General features: G+C 39.7%; 1 protein-coding gene across 4 annotated transcripts in view; it reads right to left on the bottom strand.

Moving 5' to 3' along the window:
• Nucleotides 1-1,634: 1,634 nt before the first annotated feature.
• eml3 (EMAP like 3) overlaps nt 1,635-14,998 on the bottom strand; it is a 55,150-nt gene continuing 41,786 nt past the window's right edge. For all 4 annotated transcript variants that reach the window (XM_036597736.1, XM_036597738.1, XM_036597737.1 and 1 more), the window contains 12 exons: nt 14,699-14,833; nt 14,443-14,581; nt 13,365-13,516; nt 12,587-12,712; nt 9,608-9,739; nt 9,452-9,519; nt 7,127-7,215; nt 6,800-6,897; nt 5,493-5,580; nt 5,277-5,375; nt 4,093-4,223; nt 1,635-1,955 (listed from right to left, as the gene is read on the bottom strand). In XM_036597736.1, coding sequence (XP_036453629.1) covers nt 1,725-1,955; nt 4,093-4,223; nt 5,277-5,375; nt 5,493-5,580; nt 6,800-6,897; nt 7,127-7,215; nt 9,452-9,519; nt 9,608-9,739; nt 12,587-12,712; nt 13,365-13,516; nt 14,443-14,581; nt 14,699-14,833 — 1,488 coding nt within the window. In that variant the 3' untranslated portion in view covers nt 1,635-1,724. The remainder of the gene's footprint in view (nt 1,956-4,092; nt 4,224-5,276; nt 5,376-5,492; nt 5,581-6,799; nt 6,898-7,126; nt 7,216-9,451; nt 9,520-9,607; nt 9,740-12,586; nt 12,713-13,364; nt 13,517-14,442; nt 14,582-14,698; nt 14,834-14,998) is intronic.

Genomic DNA, 14,998 nt, shown 5'->3' with positions numbered 1-14,998 from the left:
ACAACTATCATCATCATCAGTATCATTATTATTATTATAATACCACTGTGGATGTATGTGCTCATCCTTGATTCATTGTCTTATCGCAGTGCTCTTGTTCTGGAGTCTCAGGCAGGGAATATGTGACTATGCTTTTAGATACGACGTGTAGCGCCCTTACTCTCCAAAGTCCAGCCAACAGAAATGTTTGCTGATGGAAGTCATTGATGTGCTGCTGCTGCCCCCTGTCGGTTACAGGCCCACATTGAACTCTTCGTTTTAATTTTGCCTTTGTCCTCTAGGTGGCGGGCAGGCACATCACTACATTGTACAGTGCACAGTTGCTCCTTATGTTCAGAAGTTTGTTATCTACTTAATTTTAAACTGACTGTGCACTCACTGGCCACTTTATTAGGTATGCATACGTAGTGTATTTTATCAGATCCACTTACCAAATAGGTGCACTTTGTAGTTCTATAATTACAGTCTGTAGTCCATCTGTTCCTCTAAATACTTTGTTGCCCTGTTGTTTAATTGGTCAGGACCCCCACAGAGCAGGTATTATTTGGGTGGTGGATCATTCTCAGCACTGCAGCAACACTGACATGGTGGTGGTCTGTTATTTTGTTTGTGCTGCTGCTGTTTTGAACACCTCAGTGTCACTGCTGGACTGAGAATAGTCCACCAACCAAAAATACACAGATAACAGCGCCCTCTGGACAGAAACTGACCACTGATGAAGGCCTAGAGGATGACTAACACAAACTGTGCAGCAACAGATGAGCTACTGTCTCTGACTAATACAAGATGGACTAAGGAAGTAACACTGCTGTGCTTGGTTCACTCGTACCAGCACAACACACATTACCATATGATGTCAGTGTCACTGCAGTGCTGAGAATGAACCACCACCCACATAGTACTTGCTCCATGGTGGTCCTAACCACTGAAACGGGCAAACGGGGCAAAGGGGGCTAACAAATTATACAGAGAAACAGATGAACTACTGTTTGACATTGTAAGACAAGAATGTAGATACAAGGTAAGTGTATATAATTGTGTAAGTGTCCAGTGAGTTAATATTAATGAATCAATAACAGAAGATTTTGTTCCGAAGCATCCAGAACAGCCTTGTTTCTTGGATTATGTGTGTGATCTATACAGTATCTGCAGTCATATTTCAATTAAATACAACATCAAGTTTCACAGACAATGGGTTTGGGTTTAATAGTGTGATAACACACAAACATTTAATAAATCATAGCCAGACAGCGCATAGGAAATTAACAGAAGAAACGGTTCACAGCTACAAATAAGCAACAGGTCAGTAATGTAAACGTACTGCAATGAGTTACGTAAGATAAATGAAACTTGCTTCTGAAAGACCTTCGTGAGATGATTTTCTGTAAAGGCTCATACAAGCCTTCTACAATCCAGTTTCATCAACAAAAACTCAATGTAATGTTAATGAAGTGAAATTTTAAGATCAGTTTACTTCACATAAAGATAAGCCCTTTGACACATACAGCATTGGTCCTGTTCTCTATATAATTGAGTAATGTAACATGTAAACCTCGTATAGTGAATTCAAGGCACCATTTATCTCCTTTTTGGCCATGATAGCTGGTTAAAAACACCATAACATTGCTTTTTTCAGCACAGTCGTCCTAATGCTGAATTATAACTAGGTTGTGCGATATGATATTCTCTCTGTTTTATCCATCTCTTCATCTTTCTCTCTCTGTTCATCCCAGCTCTTTCTCTCTCTGGTTCCCAGGGTCTGAGAAGCTGGTGGAAGTGGAGGGAGGAAGAGAAAAGTTTGGGTGGTCCTTGTTGTCTGCAGCTCCGCTCCTCTTAACTCGCCATTGGAGGATGCATGTGTCCTTTCCACCCAGCGACAGGAGGTGGCTGTCACTGTGTGTGAAGCGTACGTTGGTCACATGACTGCCATGACCCTCATACCTGTGACTAGGTGCCTGAAAAAAAAACAACATTAAGAATAAATGTCACTATTTAAACACATTTCCTAAATGTTCTAACTTTGATACTCATACAAGTATGGAGATTATGTGTACTATATAGTCAAGAGTATGTGAACAACTGATCATCACACTTATATGAGCTTGTTGGACATCCCATTCCAAAACCATGGACATTAATATGGAGTTGCCCCCCTACCCCCTTGCAGCTATAACAGCCTCTGCTAGGAAAGCTTTTCACAAGATTTTAGAGTGTGTCGGAAATTTGTGTCCATTCAGTCTGCAGAGCATCTGTGAGGTCAGGTACTGATGTTAGATGAGAGGGCCTGGCTTACATTTCAATTTATTCCAAAGGTGTTCAGTGGGGTTGAGGTCAGAGCTGTGTACAGGCCACTGGAGTTCCTCCACGCCAAACTTGTCAAACCGTGTCTTTATGGATATCGTTTGTGTACAGGGGCAGAGTCACGCTGGAGCTGGAAAGGGCCTTCCACAAACTGCCACAAATGTGGAAGCATATAATTATCTAAAATGCCCTTGTATGCTTTAGAATTAACATTGCCCTTCACTGGAACTAAGGGGAGTAACCCTGAAAAACAGCCCCAGACCATTGTCCCCCCTCCACCAAACTTTACTGTTAGCATTAGCATTCCGGTAGGCAGTGTTCTGGTATTCGCCAAACCCAGATTTGTCCATCAGACTGCCACGTAGTCAAGCATGATTCATAACCCCAGAGAACAGGTTTCCATTGCTCCAGAGTCCCCAGCTACAGAGTCATGAAAATTCATATCATGAAGCTTCTGACACACAGTTCTTGTGTTGATGATGCTTTCAGAGGCAGTTTGGATCTCTGCAGTGAGTGATCCAACAGAGGATAGGCAATTTTTATGGGTGTGCGCTTTAGCACTCAGTGGTAGCTCCATGAGTCTGTGTCTACTGCTTTGTGGCTGAGCTGTTGTTGACTTACCAGTTTCACAGTAACAGCACTTACAGTTAACCGGGGTCAGAAGTTTCACAAACTGACTTGTAACATCCTATGACAGTGCCACGTTTAAAGTCACTCTTGAGCTCTTCAGTGCGACCCATTCTACTGCCAGTGTTTGCCTATGGAGACTGCTATGTACTTGATTTTATACACTTATTAGCAATGGTTGTGGCTGAAACACTTGAACTCTATAATTAGGAGGGGTGTCCACATACGTTTGGCCATATAGTGTATCTAGAATGTTATTTATCAAGATTATTTGGACTAGAGTATAAACAGGGCCTGTCGGACACAAGTTGCATTTACTGCTGCTGATAACTAAAGCATGTTGTAATTTTATGTTAGATTTCACTTGTAACTCACTGAAACAAGCAAAGAAATTCTGACAAAAGTACACATTGAATATTTTTTAATCAACATAAGTTGATTCATAAGTAGTGTTCATAAGTAGGACATATTTTATGGTTTGAATCTGTTAAAAAGTTTTATTGAACATACAGTCGTTTGTTGTGTACTCTTTTACCTTTTAACAAGTTTTGTAACCTTTTGACACAAAAACAAACATAAAAACACAGACTCAGACTCAAAGTGAACTGAATGTAAATGTAATGAACTTTTTGAATTATGTGATTAATTGTGTAAATTTGAAATTACATATAAAGAATAAGTAGTGTAAATGTGTAGCAAATATTAATAAAAAACAAAGAAGGGATTTGTAGATTTTATGCAGTACTGTTACTACTATAATCAACCTGGAATCAAAATTAACGTTCTTTATTTTTCCCTTGGTTAGTTTGTGTCCCTGGTCATGCTAAGCACAATTCATCATATCCTAACATTCATAAGACAAAATTCTTGTTTTCCCATAATGTTCAATTAAAGTTAAATGACGTTTCCTCTCCTCTGAATAGTTTTCTGATTCTTGGCCCCGTAACTATGCTTCAACGGGTGGAGAAAAATAATATGTTTCACCTTCCCCCACACACAATATGTTTCACCTCCCCCTTCCTTTGCCCCAACTTTTTATTGAGCTAAATGCTCAGCTAGTTCAGAGACCTTCCCTGATACTGTGTTTGAGTTGGAAATTCATCATAGTAGGAAAGAAAATGCGTTATGATTTCCCATTTTCGTTGACTTCAAACTTGAACTGACCTTTGGTTTAGGGCATGGATACTGGAATAAGTGAACTTTGCAGAAGTCATCAGCCACTGCCACCACTCGCTCACTGTGAGAGCGACACAGAGCGTTGATGTCTGTCCCATCTGAGCCCTCTAGCCACACACCTGCACACAATGCCACAGACACACAGTATTACAGTACATTCAATGCACATTATCACTACAGATGCTCTAACAGGACTCAGCAAGGTAACAAGCAAAGTCCCTGTGGGTGACCCTGAGGTATATTTTACAAACCACCCAACACCCACACGGCATATGTCTAACACAAAAACTGCTGCATCATTTGTTGTAAGAGAATAAGGCAGGACCAGCATAAACGGCTTAAGAATAGTTAAGTTGAAACATATTCTCTATCACATTTATGTAAATGTAAATTCAAAATGAATAAACAATATGAAGGACATTACAGACATACAGTGCATAGTTAATTTACTCCATGTTCAACTACAATAAACCATTAAACAGAAGAAATGCAAAGAATATTTTGAACACAAACACAAGAGGAAGTGTCTTATCGTGTGATTTGGCCACTGAAATGAGCCTAAGATGAGTGTTCTACCACTTTTATACAACAGCTCTGTAAAATTAAGACAAAAGTAAAAAAAAGCCCTGAACATTGTGCTACATGTGCTTTAATATTGGCAATTCTTTCTGGCAAAAAAGTCAGGGCTTTTTGCATCAGTGATAGAGCTACAAAACTCGCAATATCAAGTTCAGCACAGCTTCTTCAATGATTTAAGACTGCCAGATCAAACTGAACGTTGTTTTGTTTCAGACAGTCTGTAAAGCATTTCACAGGCCATCTGCTTAAATGTATTCTCTTTGTTTATTGCTAATGCCAGTTTGTTTTGTTTTTCAACCATCACAGCTGCCAACCGAAAAGCTTAGGAGCAACAACTCTTCTACAGAAATGCATTTTCTATTTTATAAATACTAAAAGAGAAACATACAAAGAGCTGTAGCACAAAGCAAGGGCCCATATATGGTAATATGCTATTATTAGTGATAGAACTAATCTCAATCAATTAGATTATGCTGTTAAAACGAACAGTTCTATGTCACAATAAAATGAAACTCTTCAAATTTGTTATGAACAAATTAATTCAACAACCACCAACATTCAGAGGAGGCATTTTTTGTTGTTGTTTCTCTTACCCATCACATGGAAGCCCAGCACACACGTATAAGAGGCCCATTCACGATCCTTACTCTCGTAACGATTTCGCAACAATTTACAACCTCCGGCCACATCCCCTGTATGACAAAAGCACAAACAATACTGTGTTAACCTGGCTTAAGACATTTGTCAAGAGAGTAAATATTGAGATCTGTGCCTGTGCACATGAGATGGACAAAGTGTAGAACACTTACAGTAAAGGATTTCGTAATCGCCAGAATTGGACATTATATATTTCCCATCTTTGGACCAATCTAGATGGGTGATAAAACTGGAATGTCCCTGAAAAGACACAGAACAGAGCTTAACATTTACAATGCTGTAAAAAAAGTATTTGCCCCCCTCCTGTATTTTTGTATATCTGTCACACTAAATGGTTTCAGATCCTTATATAAAATGTAAGGAGAACATAAGGAAGCACAAACCACAGTTTTTAAATGATCTTTTTGTTTTTTAAAAGAAAAATAAGTTTTGCAACACATATCACCCATGTGCCTCTTTGCAGAACTGCTTTAATTGAGCCACACTGGAGGGCTTTTGAGCATGAATTACACATTTAATGTCCTGCCACAGCATCTCAATGGGGTTCAAGTCAGGACTTTGACTTGGGCACTCCAAACCTTAATTTTGTTTCTTTTGAACTAAACAGAGGGGGACTTGCTTTTGTGATTCGGACACTGTCTTCAGATCAGAGTCGTCACTGTGCTATTGGAGGAATCTGGTATGCCAGCCACTTCTGGGAAGATTCACCACTGTTCTGAATTTTCTCCTTTTAGAAATAATGGCTTTCACTGTGGTTCACTGGAGTCCCAGGGCCTTGACAATGGCTCTGTAACCCTTTCCAAACTGATATATTTATAACTTTCTTTGTCTCTTCTGTAATTTCTTTTGATTGTGGCATAATGCGCTGCTTGAGACCTTTTAGCCTACTTTATTACTGGAAAGGTTCTATTTAAGTGGTGTTTCAATTTAAAAGGGTTGGCAGTAATCAAGCCTGAGTGTGTCTAGTTTAAATTGACCCCAAGTATAAACTAAATATGGTTAATTGGTTGATTGAATAACTAAAGGGACAGCTACTTTTTCCACATAGGTCCCGCTGATGTTAAATAACTTTTTTCCTTCAATAAATTAAATAATCATTTAAAAACTGTTTTTTTGTGTTTACTCAGAGCATCTGCAACAATTAGTGTGACAAATATGCAAAACATATGAAATCAGGAGGGAGCTCTTTTTCATCACTGTTTAAAAATGGCAGCCAATATTTATATTATGTGAATATTTAATGAGGAATGGACCAACATAAATGGTCCAGAATTACCTTTCATTTCATTATATTAATTTAATAATTTAATTTTGAGATATGAGGTTTTCTTACAACAGCAACACTATAATTGCCCTTGATACGATGACACACACTTGGTTATACACATTATAGCCATATAAATCACTTACAAGCGCAACTCAAGACCCTGGCACATCTGTTCTAGCATGCTTCGCTTACCGTGCACTTTCCGAAACGTGTGTAGCGTCGCCCCCCCTCTGTCACGCTGTAAATGTAAATGAAGTTGTCATGGGAACCAACAGCCACAAAGCTGCCATCTGTGGAGAGAAAAGCAATGAACTCAAGCAGACAGTGTGGTGGCATACAGAAATAAGACACTTCAATTCATCTTGAAGACACAGGTGCAGTAATGACATGCTATGGTACCACACAGATAACAGCAGTGGATTTTGGCAGTTATATGAGACAATCTGCAGGCATGAATGGCATGCTCCTTTTGGTATGGGGTAGGCCTGTGGAGTCTGTGCCTGAGCTGTAAGATCTGACCTGGCGAGTATCTGATGACTGATAGCTGCTCATTGCCATCAATTAAGTCGGACACCACCTCTCTGGTCTGTAGGTCCATCACCAGCCACCTGTAGCAGAGCACAAGAGAGAAGAGGAGGAGGAGGAGGATGATGATGATGCTCTCTCTGAAGGGCCAATATGCTACATTTTCCTAGTATTTTATTAGTTTTTTCCTGAACTCTGCTAATAACGCTTGTGCAGTTTTATGTCTATAATACACAGATTCATTTTAGCATTACAATGTCCAACTTCACCTCATCTTTTAGAATTAAACAGGCTTTTTTGTTACTGTACCTTTGTCACAGTGATTTTCTAAGTGACAATAAGTGAGCACAACCTCTACAAAGAACAAACTTCTGTAAACAATTACTGTTTATTTGCTAAATTTAACATATAGGGAAAAAATGTGGCCTGTGAAAATGTTACAACTCATATCTTATGGATGATAAATGGTGCATTTTGTGGTGCTCAGCACAAACGTGGCTTTAAAATATTGCGTCGATGAACACTTTCAGGTCGCAGTGTGTGTTGCTCTGCAGGTAACACTGTAAGTTTGAAAAGGTGTTGTCTGAATGGCCCCTTTCTTTTGTTACTGTTTCCAAGACTGGTCTATGTAAATGAACTCTGTTCCGACTGTCTGCCTTGTATTCAGCCTCTTTTAAACAGCAGTAAAGCTGAAACACTCCTTATAACTTCGTGATTAAACTACTGTATAGGCAGATACACACTCACTGAGCACTTTATTAGGAACACTATGCTAATACTGGGTAGGGTCTCCCTTTACCCTCAAAACAGCCTCAATTCTTCATGGCATGGATTCCACAAGATGCTGGTAACATTCCTTTGAGATTCTGGTCCATGTTGACATGATAGCATCATGCTGTTCCTGCAGATTTTTCAGGTGCACTTTCATGCTCTGAATCTCCTGTTCTACCACATCCCAAAGGTGTTCTATTGGATTCAGATACGATGACTGGAAAGGCCACTGAAGAAAAGTGAACTGTCATGTTCATAAAACCAGTCTGAGATGACTTACGCTTTGTGACTTGGTGCTTTATCATGTTGGAAGTATCCATTAAAAGATTGGTGAAACGATGCACATGGTCAGCAACAATACTCAAATAGGCCGTGGCATTCAAAAGATGATTGAATGGTATCAACAGATCCAAAGTATGCCAAGAAAACATTCCCCACATCATTACAAGACCTCCACCAGCCTGGACCGTTGACACAAAGCAGGTTCGATCCATGGATTCATGCTGTTGCCAAATGTGTACAGAGTGGTTATCTAAGTTACTGTAGCTTTTCTGTCAGCTTTTCTGCCATTTTCAGTTGACTTCTCATCAACAAGGATTTTGCAAATGCAGAACTGCCGCTTACTGGATGTTTTTCTTTATTGCACCAATTCTGGGTAAACTCTAGAGACTGTTGGATGTGAAAATCCCAGAAAATCAGCAGTTATAAGAATACTTAAAACCAGCCCATTTTGCACAAATGGACATACCATGGTCAATATCACTGCGATCAAATTTTCCCCCATTCTGGTGGTTGATGTGAACACGCATTCTTCCACACAATTGAGGTGATTAGATAACTGCATGAATGAGTAGGTGTACAGGTGTTCCTAATAAAGTGCATGGTGAGTGTATGCAAATGCATTGGTGTTTGTGACATTACAAAATCAGTTAATCCATAATGCACTGTTTTGGCAACTTAATTGCCATACATGGACTGTATGGACAGGGAGTGAATGGCACATTCTGAAACTTTAGCAATGTTGACATACAACATCAAACTCTTGCTTAAAAAGTAAGGAAAATTTTCCATGATATGGGCTCTTTGAAGGAATACTCCAACGTTCTTCAACCTAATCTCTGCCTATTGCATCTGTATCATATGGTTTTGACAGTTTCCTGTAGTTAAGAAAAGAACAGAAAACCTTTTGACTTTAAACACAACTATAACAGAAGATAATGAACAGTTGCTTCAGCACATGTGTAAGTGTGTTTCAAGGCTTTCTGTTCTTTCCTACATTGGGAAAAGGCATCAAAAGTATTGAACATGTTAATCGACTGTATGTTACAGGTGCAGCAGACAGAGGTCAGAGCTGAAAAACACAGGAGTATTTCTTCCATTCTCTGTCTAGATACTCAAATTACTGTCATTTTGTTTCCCAGACAGCATTGTGCCATGATACAAATCCAGATCCCTTTTACATTTGCAAGAAAAATAAGCCTAACCACAATATATTTGTTACGCTTTCTGAACATGTAAATGAAGCTGTGCAGTGCAATAGCAGTTTACCTTCCAGTGCTCAGTCCAACAGAAACAACAGCTCCATTGGGACTGAAATCAGCACACAGACCCGACTCCTGAAACAGAGAAGAGTTGATACACTTCCAAACAACATGTCTTTGTAGGGGGTTCAGTCTGTGTAGTGCTGTATGTGTGCTGTCTGACCTCCAGTGTGGTGCACCAGCTCAGACTGTGCTCTTCAGCATTCCACACACACACTTGTTTATCATTCCCACATGTGAGGAAGATGTTCTGGAAGGGGTGTGTGGCCAGACCCCACATCTCATCTACATGACCCTGCCAAACACAACCAGACAGACACACACACAGATGCACACACACAGAGAAAAGAGTCAATGTTGCTTTGTGTAATAGTTTAAAAATCTCAGATGACTCATCTTTATGTCAAAGTCACAATTTCAAAGAGCTGCCATTTTAGTTGTAGCCCATATTATTAACATATTGTCTTAAAGCATTAAAGGACCCCATCCCACTTATTTATTGTTTTCCCAAGGTCCACTTCTAATGTTTGTATTTGTGTTTACAAACCAAAAATTGTCTAAATTCATTTTTTCCTGACAATTTTCCAACCTTCCACTTCACACAGCACAGTTATACTACAAATGCAAGTTAAGACTATATAGTAGACTATGTTTACTGACAAGGGTCCTCTGAAGTATTCCCCAGCCCATGTGGCTATATTTATTGGAAACATATAGGTTTTATTGCTGTGCCATCTGAGGGATCGAAGGTCACAGGCATTCAATATTGGTTTTTATCCTTGCCCTTTATGCACAGAGATTTCACTGGATTCGAAACTGCTGAAACTCGACACATCCTCGCTTATAAGAGACTCTGCCTTTCCTGGATGCCCCTTTTATACCTAAGCATGATTGCATCCCCTGTTTAAGATGTTTTTTTGGAACATTTCACAATGTTCTTGGTCTTCAGTTGCCCTGTCATAACTTTGGAATGTGCTGCAGGCAGCAGTTTTAGAATGAGCATATATTTACAAAAACAATGAAGACCAAAAGATAAAACAGTAAAATCTTGTCTTTATACGGTTTTAATTTTCAATAAAGGTCAAAGTGAAAAGTGCTTTCTGTTTTTATCTGCATTTTACAACTTTTTTGGAACTGGGTTTGTATAATTACATTTTCCAGCCTTTCTTTATCCATTAAACAGGCTGTTTTTCAAGGCACTTTTTTTCAAGTATTTTATTTTTTCCACGAGGTCCACCGATAATGTTTGTGTTTGTGTTCATGTACCAAAAATGGTCATAATTAATTTTTTTCATAATTAAATTTTTTACACACAATTCACTCAAAACATGTTGGTTTTGCAGTTTTAATGAACTGTATGGACTGATAAGTGAATGGTATGTTTTGAAACTTTAACAGTATTTACATGCTACATTTGAAGTCTTAAAACAAGTGAGTGTTTTTTTCAAATAGGGAAATTTAACCTACAAACATGAAGCTTGTCAACTGTCAATGAGTTAGACCAATCAAAAGCAACCAAACACCCATGTGCTGATGTGATGTGTATGTGACAACATAACCACAACTAACAGGTAAGTTCAACTCAGAAAAAGTGGATATGCCGATCTTGTCCAAAACAACAAGCCTAGACCTTAACCCCCTAAATGGCCATGGTCCACCGGCAGGCCCAAAGTTTTACTACACACTTCTGTAATCTAAGAATATCGCAACCAGTTTGCACTAAAGTCCCTGTAGTTACTGAATAATAAGACACAGTATGTAATAAGCCTGAGATTTGAAGGGGTTAATTTACAAAAAATAATCACAATTTTGTCTGAATACTTTGTAACAACATTGGTCAAAAAAATCATCATTACACAGCTTCCCTGAAGCGTTCAGCCCTGCCCCAAAGGTAGTCAGCTAAGACGTTTCATGTCTCACGTCTGCTTCCCAATTTTGCACTCAAGCTGCAAGGCTACTATTAGGGCTAAATGCCTCCTAACAGTCTGAGGCAAAACAAGAATGTTTCATTTTGTTAGTTTGCATAATTCTGAGATATGCATGCAACATTTTATGTTTAAACTATGGTAATAATTCTATGTTGTTATTTTAATTCCCTTAGCCTTACACTATGAGATGCTGATAGATATTACGTGTCTTCTGTGTGGTAGTGTTTCAGAAAAGAATGGTTTTCTAATGGTGTCGCAACCGTACCAGGATGCTATGACTGTGCTTGGGTTTAACGAGAAGCGAGGAGCTGCTAAGGTACACGTCCGTTGAGCTGTTTATGTTAGGTTTAGTTGTGTTTTGGTTATTGCTGCTAAAATAGTGTGAATAAAGTCAAGATGAAGAATGGTGTTTTGGTTTGAGTGAATAGGGCACCAAGTACCATCAGTCATACGTCTCTCATTTGGATCTGGAAATCCACAGCTAACATAGCTGACAAGTAAAAGATGCTTAAAACCATCAGTGAGCACTGTGTAACCCACATGCCTAAAAACACTTGCCTCAAACTGCACTGAGATAAGTAGTCTCAAATACATTTGCTTATGTCTTTCTAACACTGTATGACTTACTGTCGTCTGTAAAAGTGGAGAAAAGTATGTTGCCTAACTAAAAACAGCACTAGCAGCCATCTTGAAGGCTGACTTTTATCTGTATTTTTGACCATTTTTACATGTAAATATGAAATTATTTAGCCATGCAGTTGAATGATGCTACTTGGCAGGAACAAGCTTTCATTACTTATTAGCTACACTAGCCTCACAGCTCCAGTGAAAACTAAAGAAGGTAATTATAGACACCAAACATGTCTTGGCTGGCTGACTGCCTTTGGGATGAGGGATAAATAGTCTAAGTCTTGGATTTTGGCTGTACTCTGGCTTTAAGAGATATCTTTTCATGCAGTGGTTCAAGGTCAATAGCACAGCAGTATTTGCAGAATGTTGAAGGGCTGGATGGACTGATGGGAGGATACACTGCTACTCGATCTCACAGACTAAATGGCACTGTGCCAGAAAGACAATTCTATTGCATCACATTTGCACAACATGCACAAAAAAAAACTCATGTTCATGTTCAGATGAAGCTGGTACTAAATATTACACGTTACACTGAAAGCATGAGTTATTAACGTCCCAAACTCTTCAAAAGCATGACATACCTGCACGGTGGCCACAAACCCGTCTGAAAACGTGCCTCGGAGAATCGCATTCCGGGTCGTTCCAACCAGCAATTCCTCACCGTCCACATCCGCAATGGTACGGACCGCTCCGAATTTCTCTGGAATCTACAGAGATAATGAGGACAGCTTTTAGCCTCTCTCTCTCTCTCTCTCTCTCTATGCCCTCATTCTCTCTCTCTCCCCCTTTTTCTTTTCTTCTTTGTCACTCTTTCCCTCACCTCCCTTTCTCTCTTTCTCTTACTTTCATTATTTGTCTCTCTCTCCCACTCTCTCTGTCTTTTTCTCTCCTTCTCTCTCCCTCTTTCTATCACTCTCTTTCTCGCTCTCACTATCTCACTCCCTTTCACTCCCCCTTCTCCCATTCTCACTGTCTTTCTCCCCCTTCTCTCTCTTGTTCTTTTCCCCCCTTTCTTTTCCTTTGTCACTCTCTCCTACAAATCCCCACCTCCTTTTCTCTCTCTCTCACTCCTTTTCTTTTCTTCTCTCTCCCCCTTTCTCTGTATCTCTCTCTCACTCTATACCCCTCTTTCTTCTCCCCTTTGTCACTCTCTCCCCCACCTCCCTTTTCTCTCTTTCCTTCTTTTACTCCTTTTCTTTCCTCTTCCCCTCTCTCTCCCTTTTGGTCACTCTCCCTCGCCTTCCTTTTCTCTCTCTCCCCCTTCAAAAACACACACAAAGCACTCTCTTTTCCAATTTCCCAATGAAAAACAAAACACACACACACACAAACACACATTCTCTCTCTCTTTGTTTTCACCTCACACTCTCTCTCGGGCGCCAGATCTGCGCTCCAGCGGATGATTCTGCGGTCTTTGCCGCCGCCGCTGAGCAGAGCACCACCCTGCAGGACGCAGAGGGTGAAGACACTGCCCTCATGAGCGCGCGTCTGCTTCATGATCTGAAACGTCTCTGCAGGAGAGAGAAGAGCACACACAGGTATAATGTCTTTCAGCGCTGTGTTCATGTATGAAGGAAGCTTCCATTGCCTTTTATCTACTTTAGCCTTGCGTCTCCAGTGCAAAAACTACACAAAAAAACATCAGACACCAAACACTATTGACTGATTCACTACATCTGGGATGACAGGGAAATGGTCTTAATTTGAAACTCGGTTGCTTTAAGATATATCTTATATCATGCAGTAGTTCAGATGCGTAGAATAATGAAAGGCTGGATAAACTGAGCAGGGGTGCCCAAACTTTTTATCCTGGGGCGCAACAGTGCACTGTTTGTGGTGCGTCAAAGGTCAAAAAGAAAAAAACTTTTTTTTTTGTTTTTGTTCTCACTAGTTCAGGAATGATGGGGTTTGGAACGCAAGAACATAAACATTAAAACACTGGTTCTGCTTAGAGTGAACAGCTGTTTTTGAGCCCTGTTTCTTACTCTGCCTTCAAGACTGATATGTATAATTGAGCTCTGTTCTGATTCAAAACAGCATATCAGGCTGAAGTATCCAGAACAAACTATTAAAGTACAGAATGAAATCCTCAGAGACATCAGGAAAAAAAGAAATCAGCCCGTCCTTTTGAATGTCTAAATCCTTTAAAAGGCTGAAACAATACATGTGCTTCCCAGCATCCAGGAACAGCACAGACTTTAATCATTCTCTCCAACATCTCCCGATCCAATAATTCTACTATAGGCTGTCTGCAGAAACACTCCTCATAATTTCAATGTGAGTGGGTGGGCTACAATGTAGTAGGCTGAATGGGGGGTCTTTGTGACATCACAACCATGTTGAAGGCAGCTATAGTTTGCACATATGGACTGCATGGGCTGTGGTGTGAAACTTTAATGCATGGATAAACACTGTAATTAATGATGCAGACATGTACCTTTTGCTCCTTTGCCTAATGTCTTGATGTCTGCTGCTGACTTTCCCCATGTGAGGATGTTTCCTTCAGAATCACCTGTTAGCACATCTCCCGTTAAACTGAACACAAAACACATGATGAACTTGGGCTTCTTGTATTTCTGAAAGAAAAAGAACAAAGAACAAATTAAGAACACAAAAGTGACTTCTCTCAAATCCAGCATTTTACTGATGCAGAAACCTACTCTTGTTCCTACACAACTTTTAACGGTACTCACTCCAAAGATGCCCTGCTTCTTGGTCAGTGTCCCAGCACTCAGGGTCCAGAAGTAAACGTGAGATTTCCCACAGGTGATAATGTTATTAGTGTCTGCAGGGTTGAACTCCACAGCGAACACTGTCTCATTAGTGCTCTAGAAAGCAGAAACATGCAATTGATATATAAATATACATACATATCGATGGTGTTGGGAAGTAAACCTCGTATCTCCATTTTTGTTTTTCGTTTTTGTCGATATATACTACATATGAACCACATCCAAAAACAGTTATGGAAAAGTGAAATTACATGTAACGTG

This window comes from Colossoma macropomum, unplaced genomic scaffold (assembly GCF_904425465.1).
Source record: "Colossoma macropomum unplaced genomic scaffold, Colossoma_macropomum, whole genome shotgun sequence".
Classification (NCBI taxonomy): domain Eukaryota; kingdom Metazoa; phylum Chordata; class Actinopteri; order Characiformes; family Serrasalmidae; genus Colossoma; species Colossoma macropomum.
The sequence above is the reverse complement of the archived record's forward strand: the minus strand, read 5'-3'. Positions and strand labels throughout refer to the sequence as shown.